The 24,177-nt window shown below is 43.1% G+C and overlaps 1 protein-coding gene across 8 annotated transcripts in view; it reads right to left on the bottom strand.

Annotated features, from left to right (window-relative positions):
* The window catches only part of LOC105195245 (AF4/FMR2 family member lilli), a 268,074-nt gene that overhangs the window by 82,241 nt on the left and 161,656 nt on the right, over positions 1–24,177 (bottom strand). For all 8 annotated transcript variants that reach the window (XM_026131040.2, XM_026131042.2, XM_026131041.2 and 5 more), the window contains 2 exons: positions 14,117–14,659; positions 10,164–10,220 (listed from right to left, as the gene is read on the bottom strand). In XM_026131040.2, coding sequence (XP_025986825.1) covers positions 10,164–10,220; positions 14,117–14,659 — 600 coding nt within the window. The remainder of the gene's footprint in view (positions 1–10,163; positions 10,221–14,116; positions 14,660–24,177) is intronic.

The raw sequence follows: 24,177 nt of genomic DNA, 5'->3' as shown, positions 1-24,177 counted from the left end.
CGTAAAGAAAAAAGATCCCGATCCGGTCACATCATAAACATTATGTTACGAATTGTAAGAAAACGTGGCACGATAATATCAATAATGTCGCATTCAAGAGAGTGTATTGTTCTAGATGGAAATTGCCCTGTAATTCCGTCGAATACGAGGTATCGCATTAGTGCGGCCCGCGGAGTAAGCAACAACAGTATCTGCCGCGAAATGGAAACAAGCGTTTCATGCTCTGGATGCGCATCCTCCTGTCAGTCCCGGTATAAAACGTCAAATTATTCGAAAACCGCGAAATAAGCCGCGAATATCGATAATAATAACAAAGCGCGCACAATATTTCCATTGAAATTTTGATTCTTAATCAAGAGCAGAGATTAATACCTGCGTAAATTCGCTCGGTAAAATTAACTCTCAAGATACTAAAAATAATTTCTTAGCACTGTTATAGGCCTTTCGATTCAGATCACTTTATCATCCATTTAAAGTGATTTAAAATGTCTAAAAATTCATAAACGTATATTGAAAAAAAGTTTCTATTCAAATCATTTCCTTGATTTACTGTATATAAATATTAATTGGTATTAAATAATTTATTTTTAAGCTTAGGAAATATTTTTTAATTAAAATTGAAACAGATATATTTGCTGGAACATAAAACAAATTTTTTAATGTGCTTCCAAGTTTGTAGAAGAAACCATCTGTATCTCATTTTGGAAAAAATATAATTTAATATGAATTTAATTATCTTTACAAATTTCTTGGAGAAATTTCTCAAAACGGACAGAAATCGATCACGGAATATCTGTAACCTTAAGAGTTACGATCATTTTCCGTAACTTTAACAAGGCATTTGATTAGATTAAATAACTTAATTTATCGAAAATGTATTCGCTTCCGACTACACGTGTATCAATTATCTTGTAGGGTTTCCTTTTTACATTCCGAAAATATTAAATTGCAGAACTGCGGTCGGCATTGTAACGCATAATTATTCGGCGCCTACTATGCACCTGTACACACACATATATACAGGCGCGAGCGCAAATGCGCACACTTATACATTTCCTATGTAAGCCCTCTCGCTATTATTACGTACAAAACCGATACTCAATTATCGACAGGCGATGGTCGCACGCGGAGTATCGCGCAGAAAGTGAGTAATCGCCAACTCCCCGGAGTGCAATTTAATTTCGACTGCAGATCCATTGGTCCGTGAAACTTGTTACTCCGATGGAAACGCGACGCGCGACGCCGACGTACCGATAAAAGTCGACGGTTTCGCAGGAAACGGATGGAAAGAGGAAGGGAAACTCGAGCGGGTTGCTAGTGCTATGAGAAATGCACTCTGATCAGAGAGATTATTTTGCTCAAAGGAAAATCAGTCACTTCTTTCTCGATACGAAACTATCAAAATATCGGAAAGATTAGAGAAAAGCGTTAAAAATTTATTATAAATTTAACATTAATTAAAATGTAATGCATATCCTTCTCGAAAAATGCATTTATTTTCTATGAAAAGATTATATTCCATTATATTCCATTAGAACGTGGAACTAGAATATACTCGGGCACATTAGAAGAACGATTCATTTGAATTCGATAAGATTGTTTTATTAGAGTCAATCTTTTTTCTGTAATTAGATTTAATTTGTTACATTCGCTGATATACTTGACTTTCCAAATAACCGTTCAAAATTCCTGATCGTACTGACAACCGTAACGATTCGATGACGTGTTCACGAAAATTTCACTGGCCTGTAGCATCCGTTATGAATGCAGTTACGTCTACATTCCACACCCAGAGAAAAATTATGTTGAAATTGATGAAATCGTTTCGTTAATTTGGTTTTTTGAAGCGACAATATCTGAGCAAAATAAAAGTTTATTTAATTTCAAGTAATAACGTTATTAGCCTTTTTCAAAGTAAATAAATTATTTGTTCAAATTATTTAAACTAATATTTTTTTAATTCAAAGAAAGTATTAATAGAAATAATTGAGTTGCTCTAATTTTTAAAATATTTTATTCATTTAGAAAAAGTTGCACGACCAAACTATTTTTTTAATTATAATAAAAACTTGTTTTTTTTTACTGTGCAATGCTACAAGACATAATCAATTTTCTGCGTTGAATATGACTCTAAATGTGAATCGAAACGTTTGCGATAATTATTGTAATATGCGTCATTAGCGTTTATAGCAAAAACCCTTTGCAATCGATTAATTTAATAAAGAACCGATTAATTGAACAAAAATGTCCCATACTGGCTATTATTGGCTAGTATTTATCTATTATTAATTTTTGTTAGTCATTTGAATTAATCAGTTTTGTTATTCCTGCATTAAAAACAGTTTTGTTGCATTAATAGGAATTCTGTTAGATTCAACAAATTAGTAAGTCTGTTCCAAAACGGACGAATCAGAAATCTTGTAGAAAATTACCAGATTATAGTAAAATCTATCAAACGTTCCAATTATAATAACCAGAGTCTTGTTATAATAACCAGAAATTCTGCTTGGTTTCACTAGAAACACTCAATCATATAAGTTTCGTCAATACAATCGAATCATTTTTCTCGGTGTGCCAAAGCACGTTCTTGCGGTTGCATCGACGATGCGTGCGCAAGGATGAGCCTGACGGAAGACGCTCGCATGCCGAGCCAAAGAGAGAAGGAGAAGAGAGGGAGAGAAAGAAATTCCCAAGGGTTGAGTCATCTCTCGTTCCTCTCTCCCGCGCGCGCGCACGCGCGGGCGTGTTTCGATGATTTACACGGAGCCAATAATTTATTTCCGCGCGACGCACGAAGAACGACATCGAGTTATGCAAATTGCATGCGCTTACGAATGAGGAATTTATCGGCGGCGCGATATCGGGCGAATAAACGTCGAATTTGCGAATGAGTAATGGACGCGGCCGACGCGCCGCGATAAAAAGTGAATCGAGGGAAAGCAATTGCGGATTAATAAGATCTCCGCGTATTGCAAATCTTACGATTTGACTGAACTTTAAATAAAAAAAAGGTACGTACTCTCCTTTCGCTTCTGCATCCGTATAAAAATCTATGAATCTTATATTTGTATACTGAAAGTAATAAGATTATTTCGAAGATGGTGAAAATCGTTTCCTTCAATTTCTCTCATTATTAAACTTAAATTAAAAATATTATTCCCTTAATTATTAAGCGTTTGGAGAGTCTTCGTGACCGAGTAGATGAAAGGTCTCCGGAGTGCTTCACGGAAACTTCGAAGGCAGTACGACAATTATGCCGGACACGCGAGAGGAAGCCAGGAGGGGCAACGAGCCCGCGGGAGAAACGAGAAAGAAAGTCGACCGCGAGAAATTTGCAAGTCGCACCCGCTCGTTACGCTAAAGGGCGATTTTAATGCACCTCCTACCGGCCCGATAAGTTACGCGGCATCTGTCCCTTCCAAGTTACGGGATTACCATGCAATTCCCAGTCTCTCTTCGCAACGGAACTTTCACACTCGCTACGCCGCAGTCTCCCGTCGTGGATATATGCAGGAAAAAGTGGCCCTTATCCTTAGACTTTACATTTTGAAAACTTGTATCAAAAATATGAAAAAATTTCCGGCCGCGAATTAAATTTGATTAAAACGCTAGGCTCCTTCAAATCGAAAAATATAATACCGACATTACTCGCTGTCCCCTGTTGAATTCTGAAGTGAAATTCGTCTCTTTAACATTCCAGATTAAATGATTGTAGCTAGCCGCTCCGGACAAGTTAATCTCGTTCGTTCAATCTTACTAAACGATCCTAAATTTTCCGGCCCACTTTGCGAGGGGATAACTACACGGGCGGAAATTACAAGCGGCGCGCGGGACACGGGTAAACGGTTTCCTCACGATTGTTGAAAACTACAACTCGGCAGCTGGCGCGCGAAAGGACGACAGAGAACAAGCCCCGGGTCCCGGGTAATTTGGCAATTCATCCGCGACGACAAAAACTTCTCGCAATCCGACACTCGGGGTAACTACCGGCGTGCCTTATGTACGGCGGAGGTATAATACCGGTAATTATGCCAGGCACGCGAGAGAAGGAGCGAGAACCCGTTACCGCGCGGCCAGCCGATGGCACTGCACTTGCCAATGGAATTGCACTTGCCGTCTTCCAGCACTCTTATCCTCTTTCGCTGCGCGTTTTCGCGAGGAACCCTCCGTCGCCGCCGCCGCCACGCCGCGCCGCGCTGTCTAAACCAGCCATAACGATCTCTACGCCTTTATCCGATGAGCACGGAAGCGAAACTCGCGTTTCGCAATTTTTTACGGTAGCGAGTTGGGAGTGCAATTCTATCTCGTATCTATGTAGTGATCATGCAGCAAAGCTATCATTATTTAATGCTGCTTTTTTTTTCTTTTACTCGCGTTTCCAAATGGAAGGAAACTCGGGCGATTTATCTGAAATGTATCGGAAACTTTTTTAAGATCATTACAGATCTCGGGAAGTGGAGAAATGAGTTTCGGTTATATGCCTGTTATCTCGTTTTTGTATCGAAAAGAGTAAAATAGCTATATCCACAGATGGGAGGGAAGAGGGGAGAGGGGGAGGACATAGAAGTTATCTATCCCGTCTGTATCTGTGGCAACGGTAAGCTCAGAAGAGTACAGAAGATCGAAGACTAATTATATCGAAACCAGTCCCCGGCTTTGTGCGCGTAGCTCCGATAAAAGTCTTAAATTAACTGAATCGACGTCGAATTGACCTCATTAATAGCGCCCGACCTAAATCCTCCGGCGTGCGTGTTTAAGCGGCTCTGATTAAGGATACCGCACGTCATTGTTTTACACGCCCCATTCCCGCGCGAGTCTCCTCCCTCGTGAATATAATTTATCGCACTCGGGCGTCGTTGATCGACGCGCGCAACGCACATATTCCCGCGATTGACGCTTACCACGTTCTCGATAGCAGCTGGGCTCGAGCGCCGGCGACGGTTAAGCCCTCATCGATCCGACGACGCTTAGGTCGCGGTAACGATGACAGTAGTTGGGAGGGGAAAACATACTCCCGGCCGTACCTCACAATCGCCGCTGTCGTAAAGTCCCTTAAAAATGCATCCGAAAGCCTCTCCGCCTCCCGCGTTTCGCCCGTACACGGACAACTCTATCACGCGAAAGCGCGATTATTAATTCAATGTCAGTGGATAGGTAACTGTTACACTCATCTGGGTCACGGCCCTTCGCACCGTCCAGCGCGATAAATCGCTGCATTAGGCCCACCAAGATTTCGCGCTACCGCGTGCTGTAGAAAGATAAACGGCTATCAATTAATAATTGACACAAACGCTTTCGAGGGGCCCAGGAAACTGGCGTACGGCCAAAGGTGGAAGTCCGTTTTCACGTACACGGCACAAGATACAACAAATTTCACAAAATCGAACACTTTCAACAGATTCACCGTTGAATGATTCACCGTTCACGAATCGATTCGACAAAATCGAATTCTTCAACCGTGATGCGAAAGTATCGTCATTAAACTCATTGTTTCACAATGCAATCAGAAAACAATCTTGAAACTTCATTATTATATTTAATTGAAATTTCGATAACATCAGAATTTCCGAAATTCGCGGATTTACAATCAGTTAACAATGTTGCCTTCTCGCGTCTGTTCAAATGTCAATAGAAAGTCTAGTGAAATAAAAGCGAGTGACTCCATATCCGAGACAAAAGCGTTCCGAAGTAAACGGAAGGTGGTCATAATAAAAGAATGTGATATTCAGGGCTAGCCAACCAGAGAGCGATCGTCGTCGTCGTCGTCGTCGTCGTCGTCGTCGTCGTCGTCGTCGTCGTCGTCGTCGTCGTCGTCGTCGTCGTCGTTGTCGTCGGAGTAGGCAAGCGCAATTAGCAGTCGCATTTACGATGCCTACTGGCGCAACTCTCGTATTTTCCCACGGGCAGAGCCGTGAGAATAATTCATGGGCTTCTGCTCCTGCACCGAACGCCGGCGCGGCTGCCGCGAGACGAGAGGGACGAAGAGGAGCAGCAGGCAGGGAGGGAGAGATTTCAGAGAGGCGGAACTGTACCGGCTACTCGGTAGCCAGCATCGTCATAAATTCGTGCTGAAAGTGGAAAAGCCCGGGGTGAGGGGGTGGGAGGGCGGCGAGTTTCTCTATACGAGTCTGGCTCGTTAAACAAATGGGGGATGCACGGCGGGGTCTCTTTTTAGCTTTTTCTTTGAAGGAATTAATAATATTGCGTTTTCGACCGGCACCTTCGCCCGCTCTTTCGCGTCGCGTGTTTATCTCTCGTTTTTGTGACTCTCTTTGTGTTTTTAATGCGAGCTACGTCGATATCCGACGCAAACCTAAGCGAAATCTCCCTTAATACTAGGTTAAAGCAAAGTCTAAATTAATCAAACATTAATTAACGTCTTATCGACAGATGCAGAATCAAAGATTATCCTTTTTTTTTCTTTTTGTCACGAATGGAACAAATGCGTCAAATAAACGTCGCACACGAGAAACGACGCCCACGCACATTGATTGCGGCTAATTTTTTAATATGTGTCTTACTGCGTATTATTTTTTATTATCGTGCTATGATGTGATTACGTTTAACTGATATATGTTACTTTTATTATTTCTATTATATTTTTTATAAATGCAAATAAAACATTTTCCTCGTGTTGGTTACAAGTTCAATTATTCAATTTGTCTATTTAAAAAAAAAACCAAAAAAGTATTTACGCATTTGTATGCAATTCATTTTCTCATTTATTATATGTGAGTAATCGGTGCTATAATGTCGTCGATAAAGTATTAAAATCGTCCAAATATCATCCTTACTTTTCCCCCGTCAAGTGACATCGACGTGGTTCTGACTGGATTGACATTTCGTGAAGGAAAGCCCGACCGGTTGCACACAAATGCACCTACGTGGCATGCGCCCTACAGACGAAAGTATCAATCACGAGCGAAGTGTCAGGACGACGTCAATCTGGCTGATAGAGCTGAGGAGAGAGGAGAGAGGAACTGACACTGTCACAACGTTACGATTGCTGGGGTTCGATGTTATCGGATCCCATCGTAATCGCCATTAAACCATATCCATAAATTAGCATACGATCCCGTCGACCCCTAACTCGTTTCGCTGATCCTCTCTCGGTAGCGTGGCGATGGTGTGCTTGGCGGTAGCGCTGGTGGTAGACTACTAAAATCCCGTTATATACTCGAACGTCGAATCCAGAGAACAACGGCGCGGCGCGTCGGGAATTATCCCTCCCGTGCCGAGGATTCGTCGGCGATCAAAGGATTAGGATCCTGCGGGATGCACGACTATTTTCGACCTGATGTCGACGTCGTTCTCGCGGCGCGATACATCACACGCCAGGGAGAAGACGCAGCGCGACGACGCGACGGCGTGAATCACCGCGTCGTTGGACACGCCGAGGGTGGAGAGAGAGAGAGAGAGAGAGAGTTTCCGCGCTCGTGGAAATTTCGCGTAGACCGTGCCCTGGCGCCGCGCACGTGCGCGAATGGCGCCATAAATTCACGTGTCGTTCTGAAGCGTTTACCCTTCCGCCGCTGAATCGCATTTACGACCGTAATTACTTATCCCGGATAATTTAGTCACCAGCTGTATTCATTGATATCGCATACATGCGCGCGCGCGCCTGTGCGACCCGGTGATCCGCAGTTGCTCTCCGTAATTTGCTATTTTCTAATATCGTTGCCGTACACACGGCTGATCGTTGCCGTACACACGTTGCTGCATGTGTACCGTGCTCCGAGGAAATTAACGCGCGACCGCGCTGCGCGTTTCCGCGTTTTTAATTTAACGCTCCGCGTCATGGAGTAGTCTTGAAACAAGACGTCACACTAGTCGACAATCAACCTCGCGATCTAACAATAAGCGAGGAGCAAAAATGATAATTCGATTGTGTGAAAATAGCGCCAGTCTCGAAGAGGGGGAGAGAGAGAGAGAGAGAGAGAGAGAGGAGAGTCGCTCGTCTCCCTTTTTTCCTCTTTCCTCGCTCCTTCGCCGCTTCGAAGAAGTAATCCAAGTTCGCGTGTCTCGCTGCCGATGCTATCGCGAACGAGCACGTACAAGACGCTTTCCACGCGGCAAAAGCGAGGAAGGTGCGCGCAGCATACCCATTGTCGGAGCGCAGATCGGTGAGCGAAAGGGCGAGGGGAGGGAGGAAGAGTGCACTCCGGCACTCCGCGTAAAGACGCGTTCTTTAGCACCGTAATTCCGTTTCTCACCGCGCGCAAACAGCCGTGGCTGCTTTCCGCGCGGCTGCAGTTTTTGCCGCTGGCGTTTAGGAAAGTATTTACGATCTCGCGTGAGGCGATTGTCATAATCGTATCGTTGGAGCGCGAGTAACGGTGCTCGACCCCCTGTTTACTCGCTCCACCGTGATAAGGGAATCTATTAAACAAAGTGACATATTTACCTCGGTGGCCGTTTCGCCCGCCACTCGCGGATTAAACTCGACAAACGACGACGGACTCTCGCGCGCCGTTCTTACGGCGGTAACTCTTCGCTAAACGTACACCGCGAAACAGTTTATGCACACGAGTCGTTGAGATTAATATTGAAAAGCGATTGATGCCGACATAAATTGCGCATCGCGTGTCATAGCACGCATACAAAAATAATGCAATAAATATACTCGGATAGTATAGAATATAGAGCGTCCATCTACCGCCGAGCAACTTTCGCATGACAAGACTGCCTGGGAATGTCCACGTGGGCCGTGCTTTAATAAATTTTCTATTAACGAGCGCCATTGAGAACGCATGGGAGACAGTAAAGCAACTTCGATCGACACACGGATATGAAAGTTTCGTTGAACCATTGAAATGTTTAATCACATTCCTCTATAGTTGGAAATTCCAAGTTATTCCAACTGATAATTAAGCGAACAACGGGGCGGTATATATTTAACCGTATCAACAGTAATTAATAACGAAGCTAAAGAAACTCGAGGGTGGGTCTCCGGAAACCGCGAGCGACGATAACGGTGCTTTCGACGTAGTTTTCGCTCGGAAGAACTGCAACTCGGAAGCGCCTCGCCGCCGCCGGGGAAAAAGTTCGCGAGTAAGAGCGGAAAGATCACGGCCGGCAAGTAAGATAAATGCAATCTCCTTTCTTAATTTCTGGATTAACGATCGAGGGAGCGCGGAGGAAAAGGACTCGAGGCTTTTACTTAGAAATCGACAGAAGTCGAACGGTCGGGGGCTTCGCGAAAAAAGAGGCGCGACCGCGATCTTTCCTCCCGCGAGATGTTCACCGAGAGAGAAATTCCCGCCGCTTCTTTCTTTGCTTAATCTCCGTAAAAAGGGAAGATAAACTCGAGAGAAAGGGAGAGCGAAAGATGAAGCCGTTTGCGTAAGCGGACAACATGGTTTACGAAAATTCGCGCGACTACCGTTCGCGAGAGTGGTCGCGTGTCGTTTCTCACGAGAGTTTCGATTAACGGGAAATCGAGACCGCTTATCTCACGAAGGCGTGACATAATATCGCCGTCGACGATCGGACGCGCCGGAGGTGAACGAAGAATGGTAAATCGATTCTATACGAGATAGCCTTGCGTATCGGCGAGAAGATTGACTTATTGATCGAGCATGAGCCTCCGCGTCGAGGCAAGGAAACCCGACATTGGATACAGCTCGGCGATCTCGCGTCTCGCAACATCTAATGTCGTGTGTTTGTCCGCGGAGAAGTGTTCAGGTGTTGTTCAACCGAGACTCCAAAGCGCAAGTCGCTAATATTTCGCGGCGTGCGTTTTTCGGACCCTGATTGAGAAACAAGTATATTGCGTTTCGCAGCATTTTCTCAGGAAATTAATTTATCTGATACTCCGTGATTAACCCGCGAGCATTGAGAGAAATCGTTTGGTGAGGCCAAAGTTTAGTTTTAAATAGCGATGAAATAAATTTTGTAGGTACCAAAAAACTTACGAAACTTTTTATAATTAGTTGTATGAAAATAATTGTTTAGTTAAGATTACAAATTGTTTGGTCGAAACAAGTATATATATTTAATTGTAACTATGGAATTTATTTGATCACTATAAACTAAACTTTGGTTGATTTCACCAAACACTTCTCTTAGTAAGATAAAAGAATTTCATCGCGTGTTTTATTTTAATTATAACCCTGCGATAATTGCTTAAAATACAACGGTTGATTTTTTTGTAGAGAACTTACCTTCAAAATGTTTTCTACATCTTGAGTACTATCGATCGATGATCGCGAGTTAGCCCCCTGAAAAAGAAAGATTAAAAAGATATTAGTTGAGATTGTCATGTAACTCGTGTAATCTAGCTTTTGCTTATTGTACATCTCTTGTGATAAACTTTAAAGAAAATAATAAAAATCTCTGACAGAATAAAAAAAGAGAAATTATCTAGGTGCGTCCAAAAATAACGCTATTCAAATTTGAGTTAGTAACGCAAAATTAAACAGGATTCATTTCCTCGACAGATCGTACTGATCTCTCGCGCATCGAGAAAGTCAAATTTGAAGCGTTTCGTGTGCATTCGTGGAACTAATTTATACAGACGAATGCGCCCTCCTCGCGAAATTCCTCCGCGATTTATCACGAGCCTCCTCGAGCGATCATTAATCAACATCGTCGAGAGAAGGAGAGGCACTGAAAAGGATGTGAAATAGAAGTGAGACAAGCGGGAGAGGACACGTTCTAAAGGGTGGTATTACGAATAACGGCGAGTAGTCATTCCCGGAAAGAAAACGCGGGAACAATGGAGAATGCGTGAGGATGGCTGAAGCGCATGACGGGAGGAAGGTGGGGAGGCGACAAGGGATGAGAGGGAAGGGTTGAGAGTGTCTACTAACTTTTAGCCGGAGGACACCGTGTCGCGGAGGACGGGGCGAAAAACGGAGGCAGACGAGACTGGATAATCACGGAAAAGAAACAAGCGAAAAATGGAAAAACCGGAGAAAGAGAGAGGGAGAGACGAGAAAAGGGAGGTAGAAATATACTTGTATTATCACGCTTGCGAGCGGCGAGACGCGATAAATAAAGAACATACAGTTGGAATTATTACGGATTTGAGAAAGAATCTTATTCAAACCTGCTTATAATTTATTCAATTGTAATTTAATTATTTTATTTCCACTTTAGCGCCGTATCAACATTTCTTTATTTCAATCATATTTCAAAGAAAAACAAACAAACCTTTTAAACAGATCAGATATTTGTGAAGGAATAAAAAAAGATGTGAGGGGATCGAAAATAAAGGAGAAAAAAAATAAAAAGTAAAAAAAATGAAAAGTGACGCGGAAAAGGCTCAAGATATATTGTTTTCATTAACGGCGTACGGCGAGACTTAGGTTGCGAATTTACCCGGTTGACAACCGCGATCACATCCCTCTTTTCTCCCTTTTACCTTACTTTATGCGTAATTCCAAACTAATTTCGCGGATGAGGACGAATGGCCAACGACTCGGTAGCGAACGATCCGCCATCCCCATTGTCAAAGAAAGAGGGAAAAAAAAGAATGCCGGAGGGTGGGACAGACGGGAATCAATTTTCCGGGAGAACGCAAAGGAAGGAAGAGAAACGGGATGCCCTTCATACCCCCAACCGGTTCTAATTGTATAAGTACACCCGCAGAAAGAGAGGCACTCCAAAGATGGGCAACGTGTGATCGGAGAAAAGGAGGGGGGGGGAGCAAAGGGGGATAAGAAGAAGACACGATCGATAGTCAATCTCAATGAAATTTGCACCTCGAGGAGCTAGACGTAATAGCGTCCGTCGACTCGAAACTACGGTCCCTCCTCCCTCCACCCTTATTCCTCCCCATGATCTGGACCATCCCCCTCCTCCCCCCTTCCCCCGCGCCCAGCTGGATTTCCATTGAAAAGCAATTCGTTCTCTGTCAACGAGAGCCTGTCGAGCCAACTGGTTTCGTTTGATACCCGCCGGATGATCCCGGAATGGAAATTCAAAGTCGGCGTGAAGAACGGAAGAGAGGAGGAGGATGGGGATAATAATAACCTCTTTATTATGGCTCCTTGGTGATTAATGCCACGGCTGCTTGATCTCTCTCCCGCGATTTGCGATCGGTGGGGGAGGGAACATCGTGATTTGCTCGTTTAAACGCGGAAACGAATAGCGCTCGAGACGTCGAGGAGTGATCGATAATTGAAGATATTGATGCAGTAACCGAACAAGGAGTATTCGAAGTATCATTAATTTTTCAACAAATGCCCCGTACTTTTTGTATATACGAAATTATTATTTATTGTGCCAATCACGGCGACTCTCTCTCATGAATTGCTAATACTCTTGAGACATATTGAATGAAAAGTTAATTAAAATTTTAAACTTGTACGATTTTGCCAGGAATAACGCCGAAATAAAAAAAAAAAAGATCCGCAACTGCCGATATTATAACGTCGTTATTATAGAAAAGGCTCTGAAGAATAATTACAAGTACATAGGAAGGATTATCGGCAAGCATAATGATTTCCAGCAACTTGTTAATTTCGACAGTGTCTCGTTTAGTAACGCGCGACAATAGCGTCGGCCGCGCCGCGGGAAACTTCGCTCTTAATCTCCTTACGTGACAAATAATCGCAACTCTTGGCGAGACGTGCTATTAAAGTAGTTCGAGACTTTGTGAGTCTGGCATCGCAGCGACGTCACCGCCGCGACTGGCGCATTTATCGAGAGACCGCTAATACCACGTGAATTTGATAATGCAGGAAACAAAAAACCGAGGCGTTAGATGGAACAAGATAATGCTCGCGAGTTCTTCCGACGCAAAATGACTCTCACACGCTTTCCTTATTATACTTTAGTCACTCAAAAAAATGGTCTTGCAAACACAGCCATTGGTTGCAAAAAATTAACTAACATAGATAAATAATTAGCAAATATGTTTGGTATACTTAATCACAATCTAAATAACAGAAAAGGAATTTATATCTCAACTTTTTTTGTGAAATTTAAAAAAGAGGTGATGCCTGTACACGTTAAGACCAATCATACTTACAAAATTCGACTGTATAATTGGTCATAAGACCTAAATTTTCTTAAAAGTATTGCTAAAGTATTGCCAAATTTTAAATATAATAAACAATATTTCAGCAGATACATAAAAATAAAACAATTTTTGTTGTGAAACCTAGAAATCCGCTTACATCAGCAAAACATTTTTTTTTTTTTGAGTGTTATATAAATGTGAATTATATTAAAACGATCTATTAACTCTCCAATCTCCGCGATAGCCTTCACGCATTCCTTATCACGTACGTGACCCGAGAAACTCCGATAGCAGAACAAAGAATTGAAAATTACGCGAGAAATGTAAAAGTGCCTATTCACGATGCTCATTCCTTTAGCGTCGAACACATCAATTACAGAAATTGCTGAACGATTATTTATTTCTCAATATCGCCGGAACGCTTTTAAGCTTCAGATTAATCTTCTTGCTCCTCGACGTGCATGCGAGATATTCCAGAAATTATGTACAAGCATTCTTCATTCACATGTTCGCGGGTCGGTACTTGCGATCATTTTTCATACTCGTCGCTTTTGAATTCACTCGGTCGCGATGAAGTTAACCGAAACAGCGAGGAAGCATCGATAAAGAGAGAAACGTTAAAAATGTTGTCGTTTTAGACAGTCCAAAGAACATAATCGTAACGTTTATGTCAAAATTAAAAAAAGCATATAAAAACCTTTTTGATTTTCTTACATCTGGCATCTTTATCTGGCATCTTTATTTTTTTGTACGTTTCTCCCTCTTTTCGTAATTTCTAATATTTTCATATTCATGACGAAATTTCAAAACATAACTCCTGCCAATACAGAAGCTTTCTTTCTTATCGTGTCTCTTTGACGTTAACTGTTATATTAATGCCTCTCGATCGCTATCGCCGTTCTTCCGACCCCCCCATGGTATCTATGTCACAGGAAACACGCGACTTCCGGAACACCCCGCGTGCAAACAATCTCCACTCGAAGCGAAACGATCAAACCTCCGTTACCTCCGAAAAGCCATTATCGTCCACTCTCGAGGGAACGGACGGCCATCGCGCATGCAAACCGTGCCCAAAACGATTCGAGTCGCCCGACCGACGATCGACACGCGCGCGTGGAGGAATAGAGACGCAAAAAGTCGATTACTCACGTTAACCTCGATCAGCTTCAGTCGGCCAGCGAATTGAGTGCGACTCGCGAGGCTGCTGCTGGGGTTGCCGGCACTTCCGCCAGAATTGCCGATCGCCAGCGTGCCGTTGCCTCCCACGGTAGGAGGTAAGGGTTGGGAGCACGGCGGCGGGCCCTTGGCCGGAAGTAAACCGTGACTGCGATGATCGTTACTGCCGCCACCGTGCTTGACCGGTTGCCCGGGATAGGCAACCCGGCCGTTGTAGGGCAGCTTGCCGTCGGCAGGTTTGACGAAGCTGCCCCGTTGTTGCTGATGGCTCGCACTCGACGAGGAAGATGCGACGCTCGTGCCCCGGGGACCACCGGGTTTCTTGAACTCCTGCCCCGAGGACGGGGAACACCTGCCCGAGCTGTCCGTGCCCGACCTTTGGGCAGAGGGCATCGGCGAGGGTGCCGGACTCGGCGGGATGCCATCGATGCCGATCAGGCGCTTAGGCTTGTCGAGTAGGTGCTTCACCAGCGAGTAGTTACCCAGCTTAGACTGGATTTGTGGATCAGGCATTGCCTAGAACAAGAAGATAAAAAAAAAACATTAGTGCCGTGACCGACAAAGTCTATTGCGTATCGTGTTGCAAATAGGCACTCGATTTTAAGGATGTATAGGACATATGTACAGTCCCCGCAAAGTAAATAAAAATGCGTTTAAATTAACATTTTAAATAAACCATACATATACGAAAGTTGCGTGAATAAGATTACATTTTTATTTAATAACACATTTTTATAATTTTATTTACTCTATTTGTATTAAAAATTAAATTACTTTTTACCACATTAAGAAAAATCTCAATTATTTCGTATAAGTATTTTAAATATTCAAGATAATTTATACAAAGTTTTATTATGATTGTCTGTTTAGTTATTTTGTAAATAAATAAATTTATTTATTTTACAGAACTAATCACTGCATCGCAATGAAATTTTACATAAATTATCTTGAATATTTAAAGTACTTAAAGATTTTCTCATTATTGCTTATTTTATTGTTAATTATATTTTTATTAAAGTACATTTTTACTATTTATTAAAATAATTTTTTATTCAAATAAAAAAATCATCGCCAATTTTTTCTATTAGTTCCAAATGCAATATAAAACAATCTAATTTTGTCCTAATTTTCTTAATGTTTTAAGCAATATTTTATACATCTTTAATCATCCACAAAAAATACAGAATTACATACTAATACATATTAATAGTTATTTCTCAATCACCATTTGAAATTGAATTTCTAAAATTAAATGATTTAATAAAATCTACAGCCTGTACATATTCTCGTTTACTTAAGAAAGATTAACGTGAATATTTAACAGCTAGAAAATGTATTTTCGTATAATCTAGATCTTTGTTTGATGTCAAAATCCGCAGTTAATAATTGAAAACGAAGAAAAGCATGCGCAATGTATCTCGCTCGTATCTTAACGATAAAATTCCTCGAATTACATTACCAATTGACGCATTTTTAATTAAAAGACCGTGGGGGAGAGATTCTCAATTAACTTAGCGAATCCCGCATAAAGCTGCTAATTGCTGCTTAAGCTTTCACCGAGAGAAATTCATTTCGTCGCCGGGAAATCGCGGTGACAAGTTACATCTCAGATGGCGCACGCCTAAATGGAACACGACGGTCGTGAGGGGTAATGCAAGGGTGACGATGTAACGTAACGAATCAATCATGTCACGCGGCGCTCCGTAAGCAGCCTCGCTACCGTCATTTATCAAACAAAGATCGGCGACGGGACGCAGCGAGACGCGGCGATCGAAACCGCAGTTCGCCGATACCGTCAGCGGCGAACATTCATCGTGTTTCGTCGTTTATAACACCTCGTACATAAGTACACAAACATATATATGTATATACATACGTCTGTGTATGTGCGTACATATATACATATATATTGTGTGTGTGTGTGTGTGTATGTGTGCATTTTCTGGTCGCGCACTGATTGCACGGGCAATTAGCAAAAATTAATGCGCCGAGGAGCAGGCGGCTGCCGAGTTTACGACACACAGCGTTCGACTGGTAATTTAGCGTGTAGCGCGCGCGCTAACATGAATCACGTTTGTTGTACGTGCGCAATAATACAACCGCTGTTCTCGCCGTGCCTCGGCGAGCAGCCGCGCGTTTCGCCTTTGTCCGTTAAGGACAATGAGATCGAATCGCGGTTTAATAAGGAGGTCGCCGTGCGGCGCGGGGTGGGTGGCGCGCCAAGAGAGAGAAACTTAAGGTGATTAATGAGCGCCGCTATAAATCACGTCCGCTTGTTAGCGCCGGAAGACTTTTTCGCGCCGATCGTCCTTGTAATGAAGGCGGCCCTCGACGCGATGCGCTCGAGCGGGAATTTTGGAAAGGAGCAGTCCGAGACGCGCGTAATTCTTGCGCAGGATAACATCGACGGTGGCAGGGACAATGGGAGACGTCGAGAGAACGACTGTTGTCGGATTTTATAGCGGCGCGACGAACGGGTCATTAAACAAATGTAAAAAAAAATATGATCATCAGAAAACGAACTGGGTAATTAAAATAAACAAAAAATCCTGGCAAAAATGTATGCAGTTTTCCTAGACTAATCAGTTACTGATTAGTGCACTAGAAGAAAAATTTTACTTGATTTAAATAAATACGTGTTATTAATATTATTCAAATAACTATTTTATATCAATTTTATATCAGTAATATTTACTGGCGTTTGATGTAAATAAGTTATTTGAATAAGTAGTAATATTATTTGAATTGTAATCTTTTTTATGCATTACCGCATTCTCATTATTCATAAAAAATTTTTCAAGAACTTGATAGAGGTTTATTTAGCGATGGAAAGTTTTCCTGCATGAAAAGAACAATTTTATTAAATTATCTAAAAATTTAGTTGGAGACAGATCTGAAAATGATTTTGTTAAGCCATCGTAATTATTATGGACTATCGAACTGAATTGCTGGAATGTCAAAATTTTATGTTCATCATTGCTTGAACATCCGTCATAATTATTTTGACGGTCCAATAAAATTATTTTCAGATCTGCATCCAGCTAAATATTTAGATACTTGAACAAATCGTTCTTTTCGTGTGATAGAATCTTCATACGTAGACACTTGCCTAGTTGTTGTCTAATATTAATAGACAGGCTTTCAACTTTAATTATTTGAACACACCGCTTACTGCCCTGTTTTAATTCAGCAAATAAGTTCAGCTTTTGCGCATCTTTTATACGCGGCAATTACAGGCGAAGCGTTACGTTTTGATTTTAATCGTAAGTAATTTTACTTCTCAGTTGCTACACAAAAGTATAACGAAACCATCTAGCAGCTGTTCAAAAAATGCATGAGATTCCTATCAGCGAAAGCACGACGTCCGGGATACACGAAATAATCCCCTTGTATAATTTAAGTAATAAAAGTTGCCGCAAAAATAGACAGCTCTCCAACTATTGACCTTTTTCCCCTGAATCATCCTACGGTCTTTGTCCCAAAGGCACGGCGGGACATTGACGTGTCTCACTAATTAAGCCCCGAGGTGCCGCTCCTCCCACGAAGTTTGCGGTGGCGGGCGTAAACGCAAAAGAGGAGAGGAGAGAGGCAGCGAAAGAGAAGACGGCGAGAGAAGAGAGAAAAAGACGCAGCGTACGTGACCAGGTCAGGGACTTTTCATCTGCCCTGACCTCGCTCAACTTCGTCTCCGTCTCCAGCCAACCAGCCAGTCAACCATCCACCACCTCCGCCAACTTCTCGCGTCGCAGAGTGGTGCGCTCCACGTGTGCAATTCAGTAGCGTACGCCATGCGTATACTGAACATGTACGACTCGTAAAAAGCGCGCACGCGGGACGGCCGATATCGGCGGGAGCGTCGTAAAGTGTCCGTAATTATAGCGCGCCGTATATAACGCAAACGCCATATTGCGAAAGATGATACCGGCCGGCGCGCTATGAAAATGCTCGCAGGAGTCGTGCGCGCGGGGAAATCGATAAACCCCGCTCTGCTTGCCGCCGACGAGACCACTAAGCTCGACCACGTGGAGTAAACGACTCTTGCCAGGGATAGAATTCCAGCGGAATCTCCTTTAGAGAATAGATTAACAGATTATATAACCGATAGGAATTAATGGAAAATAGAAATTGGGAATTACGACGCGAGGATGAGCTTTCGTAGCGGATTTTCGTCGAGGCAGCGTCCTTCAGCAATTCGAAAACTAGTATTAGGGCCACTTCGGCCGAACATTGATTATCTTTAATCGATGCTAAACTTCGTCTACAATGTTGCCAGCTAGCAGCTCGTGTTCGTCAAATAATAAATTAATAAATCTATCTATTTAAAATTATAAAATTATAATACATCATATGCTACGATCGATCAAATGTGGGTAGATGAAGACAAAAGAAAACAGACTTTCCGTCCTGTTCTAATAATAAATTGTTTTTAATTTTCACGTTGGATTAAGTTAATCGAAGTCGGTCAAAGTAACCCTCGGTCTGTAAGAGGTTTCTCAGGCCGTTTCTAACATCGCGCTCGTACCTACGATTTTTTTTTATTTATCTTTTTCCAAACACTTTGCACGTAAATCCAGCCGTGAATATCTTAAACAAAGGGATATAAAATCAGAAACCGCCAAGGAGAGATGGTTACCTCGCAATTGCGCGCGAGGTAACTTCGGTTCTCTTCTCACGTACAAAACACGCACGCCGGTGAGCGATCACCTCTCCCGCCGGCTCTGCCAGCCAGCATTCTCTGTATCGCGAGTGCCAGGCAAATATCGACGTCACGGTGCCTGCACGCGAAAACACGGCCGTCACACGCGCGGTCGTGCGGTATTTATGAGTCTGTGCAAACTCGCGACTCGACGCGAATATATGAAAGCGATTCTCGCGCGAGCGTCGCGGCTCCGATCGAGAGCGGACGTCCGATCGAGCTTTGATCCACTTAACTGACACATCGCGCCCCGTCGAACGCACATTCGTTGCGTGCGATATGTTCGCGGCGTGTGAAAATTGCGCTTCGCGGCCGCCGTTTCATCGCATGTTATGAAAGCTTTCTCACTCCCTTTCTCTCTCTCTCTCTTTCTTTCTACCTTTTGTATATTTGCGTATTTCACTCGTCTCTCAATTTAGGAAAAAAAGAAAAAGAAATATCCAAATCATTATTAAGCACTAGAAACAAAATTTAGTGCCTTCGACAATATAATCGTTTAATTGAGGATTTTTTTTCAACGACCATCTTGTTTATAACAAAATTTTAATTGCCGTTAAAATGCTTCAACTAAACAGCTTTTGCTACAAAGACATTAAATCTGTTTTTTTAGTGAATGATTAAAACATGAGAACGTTAGTTGAACCATTAATTACAGAGATCTTACAATCTCTACTATGTTTACGGTCTATCGATCGTACAATCGAAATGCATGAGTATCGTTTGAATACGATTTTAAACACAAAGCAGCCGACTACGTCTGCAAGCACCGTTAGAGATCCATTGCAACACAATACGCTTTGTTGCGAGCATGAATGACCTGCGAGCGCAGCTTCTCGCTGAAGGGAAGAAGCTCGAAAAAAAAAGTCCGTGGATACGTTCGCTTTAAGCTCCTTATTCCTGAAGAAATTCGACAAAGCCTCAGTTAGCTAGCGCCACATAATCATGGAAGGTATTACACAGAATTCTCATCAAACAAAAAATACTTGTGAAGCTTAGTGTAGTAAGCTTTCGCACGCGAATATCCCAGGATACTTCGTAGCTTAAGGGCTTCTCTCTTCTTTTTTTTTTTTTAAATTTAACTCAGCCGACTTTACCTCCCTTGTTTTATTTTGTATTTATTATTCCATTTACTTTATAATTTGTTAATTATAGTTTCACCTTATTTTAGATGCAATCCAAACAAATCTTTATATAATTAGGCACTTTTTGATACGGTTTGAATTTAAAAGGCGCAAAAAGATAAAGCAAAGACAAACAGCAAAGATTAATTAAAAAAAAGACACTAAAATATTTTAAAGACTCTTCCTTTTTTTCTGAACGTTCGTATTTGCCTTTGATATCATGCGGCGAGAGTTTGGCATCGCAAGGGAGGAGAAGGAGGCAAAAACGCTGGTTGGGGCTGCGACTCGCGGGAGAATGAAGAAGGATTTAAACGACCTTTCTCGCTTCTCCTATTTCCACTTTCCCCCTTTACGGCACGCACACATCCACATAAGTATAATGGCCAGTATGCGAAAAAGAGACAGAGGAAAAGGGCGGAAGGCCAAAGCGAGGGTCAGCGAACCGCTCGCGGAGGGTGGAATGTCATTTTCTGCGGTTTTTAACGGAGGAGCTCGTGTAGCGCACAATAGTTGTAGCCTGCGCTGGTGAGAAATATTAAATACAAAACGACCGAACGGCTCGACGGGAAAACGAGAATTTGTCGGCTGACGCGTTAGTGACAAATTAAAGGATTACAGATTAAAACCTTGAAAACCTTGAGACAAAGTTGGATTAAATTTTAAAATTAAAAGTTGGTTAGAGAAGTAGATAAAATCATGTCGATTGGCAGATAAATAAATCAAGTGTATCAAACATGATAATTAACAATCAATTTAAGATCAATATTAAAAGGATAATAACAAGAACGCTATCTTTATCTTTGTTTGTCGAGTGACAAATTAAAGACTTACAAGTTAAAAGAAAATTTTGGGACAAAATTAAAGTTGATTAAATTTGAAAATTAAAAGCAAGTTTGAGAAAAAGATAAAATCATATCAATTGGCGGATAAATAAATCAAATATCTCAAACGTGATAATTAACAATCGATTTGAGAAACAATATTAAAAGGATAATAACAATTACGCTATCTTTATCTTTGTTTGTCCGGTGACACATTGGTGACAAATTAAAGGAAAACCTCGGAACAAAATTAAAGCTGGTTAAATTTGGAAATCAAAAGTAAGTTTGAGAAAAAGATAAAATCACATCGGTTGACAGACAAGTGTATCAAACACGACAATTAACAATCAATTTAAGAAACAACATTAAAAGCATGACAACAATTACGCTCTATCTCCGTATCATTTGTCACCTGAAACGTCTTGGAGAATTTCGCGGAGGCGATTCACTTTTCCCGGTGAGTAATTCGTCGCGTAACGGCGGTGCGGACACGACGGCGTGTAAATTCGCCTTGAGCGACGAAAAAGCCGCAATAATTTCGACGACGAGGCAGGTGGACGTCCTCTCGTTTGAGATTACGTGAGCCGCGGCACGTACGCTTCTTTCTTCTCTGTCACGCCGCGCCGCGCGCGCCTGGGAGGAAGATATATATCCACGCTCGACGGCGACGGCACTTGCCAACCCGTTCGCTGACCCACCGGTGTGCGCGCACACCGCCAGTTCATCCGACAGCTGCCGCGGACCAAAATCTCAATCCCACCCCGTCGCGTCGTTAGTGCGACGCCGCGCGCGCAGATTGGATATTACGCACTGGTAATACCCCTCGCGAGTCTTTATTACGACTTTCCGCGGAATCGCATACGAAGCGTGACGTCTCCACGCGTCACAAGGAGACAGACAGACAGAGAGAGAGAGAGAGAGAGAGAGAGAGAGAGAGAGAGAGGAGGAGGAGGAGGAGGAGGAGGAGGAGGAGGAAAAAAACAGAAATTGTCAACTACGTCAGAGTAATGAAAATATTCAAGATATACAATATTTCCTGCATCTTTAGATAGCAGCCATGCAAGCTTGCATCTCGATGCTTATCACGCGCGAATGCAATTACCAAGTGCAAACGACTTATCGTCTCGGCTGATCGAGTCTGCCGTTCCGAAAACGTTGCAGCGACGAGATTAGATGAATGTTTGATATTTTATTCGCGATAAAATCGGCATTACATCGCCGATAATCGCGCGACTATTTCAAACCTGCGATCGATGCCGTTATGTACGATCGATGCAAGTGGAGTGTGAAAGATTAATGGTAAATTTATTATTTAATTCCGGAGAAGAGTGCGGCGGCACACCCGGGGAAAAAGTATCGGGGCGCATTCTTTAAATTACGATAATATCATTAAGAAGTTAAATTGTGTCCGCAAAAGAATTCTTTCTCTTTATCGGCAAACCAACGGCTTCGGGAATCTCTCCGCGAACTTTGGCAGAATTCTGTTATCTACCGCGGGGCTGCAGTATTTTAGCGGTAGAATTTATTAGCGCACCTTTAAACAGTCGTAGCGGAGGAATGCAAGCACCGACGGAAAATGGACTCTCCGTGCAAATTAGCGGGCTGCGCGCGAATTAACGTAAACACGAAACAAATTAATAAAAGACCCACCTTGGACCGTCTCGTCGAGTAAGGTATTAAAATCGCCCTTTTGCACATTCCGTTGTTTCGAGCCCGGTTCCCTCAACTCGCCCCCACCTTCCCCCTCGTACTGCGAAAACGTGCAAACGGCGAGAAAAGGGTGAAGAGAGGGAAGAAGAGGGGGGAAAAAAAGATTGGTAGATGGAAGTCGACGGACTGGGGTGCGAGACAAAAAATCAAGGGGTAATGAAGAGGGCGGCACGGACGGAGAGGGTGTGCAAAAAAGAAGTCGAGCTTTTGCACGTAAAGGGCTGCCGTCTGCGCGTCGGTACTCTTTCTCTTCCCCTTCCGCACCTCGGTGCACAAGCCCCTTTCCATTCTAAAATGATACGTGCCTGGCATCGCTTTCCCGCGTTTTGCCCATCGTCGTCGACGCCGTCGTCGTCGTCGTCGTCGTCGTTTCGCTCCATGCATGTGAAATTCGCATTAAACGGCCAACGACGGAAACGACACGACATCTGCGACGACGAAGACGACGGTGCTGCGGTAGATTCGCAAATCGCAAGATGATGGTGAGTGAGTAATCCACAAAAGTGAGATTCACTCCTCTATTACACTCGCATTCGGGCTTGAATAGCTCGGAATTCGTGTGACTCGACACCGATCTGTATCCGTAATTTAACGCGAGGTAAATGCGTTGACGTTGCCTACCGACATTTGGACATTTGGTTTCACGCCACGTCGCGTGCGTCTGGTAAATAAAAATAATTTTGATTTTATTGTCGAATATGGGAAAGGAGCAGTCCCTTCCTGAAGGGATTGCTCCGCTGACGTCAAAAGTTCATGTCGCGAGATTATTTTAATGGCAGCAAACGATAAATGTCGTGAGTGAGATACATCCGCGCGGGGAGAAGTTCGATATTTATTACCGAATTGTGTGACGACGGGTATAACACAAGAGAAGCAAAAACATCAGAGGATTGCCTCGATGGAAACAACAGCGCTATTACAGTCCGGATCGACGGGAAGAAAAAGAGAAAAATCTACGGGGGGGGGGGGGGTGAGAGGGACGGGGAAAAAAGGATGCCCGAACAAACGCCTGGGGACTGTGTGCTGACGGCCGACATCGTATCTCCGATAACGAAACGTCTGTTCAATATCGGACGCCCGCATTCGATACACGCATATAAAATTGTCGCGTCGAGAACATTTAGTAAAGCGCATTCGACAAATCGCATTCGACAAATCGCATTACAATCTCGCACGTCGCTCGCGTGACCCCGGGTAAATCCGCCGTTTTACAACGGACGTAATAGTAGTAGACGTGAACGTTTAAGATTCACCACCTATGTACAAGATTTTCGCACCGAGTCACAGAGTCATAACCATCGCGTTTCCCTCAGGCCGACCAGCTGGACGCGGGCGATGCGGTCATTTTACGGTCGCTCTCCACGAAAATCGTGGACACGGCGAAGTTGCACACAGTCCAATTAATTTATAACTTTGCACCTAACGACGTCTGTACAAGCTGCCCCAGTCTGACAGATTTCTCGGCCTGTCAAGGGTGGATTAACTCTCTCCCTTTCTCTCTCTCTCTCTCTTTCTCTCTCGACACCGAGTGTTTTGAGCCAGCAGATGCCTCGTCGAGACATCCATAACGGCTTAACAGCTCTCTCTACACGATCTTCTCACATACGCACACACTCTCTGGTCACTAATTAATTTACAACTTTGCTTCCGCAAACATTTCATCGCTTAGATTGTTACACGATCTTT

Source organism: Solenopsis invicta, chromosome 5 (assembly GCF_016802725.1).
Source record: "Solenopsis invicta isolate M01_SB chromosome 5, UNIL_Sinv_3.0, whole genome shotgun sequence".
Classification (NCBI taxonomy): Eukaryota; Metazoa; Arthropoda; class Insecta; order Hymenoptera; family Formicidae; genus Solenopsis; species Solenopsis invicta.
This window is presented reverse-complemented; position numbering and strand designations above follow the sequence as displayed.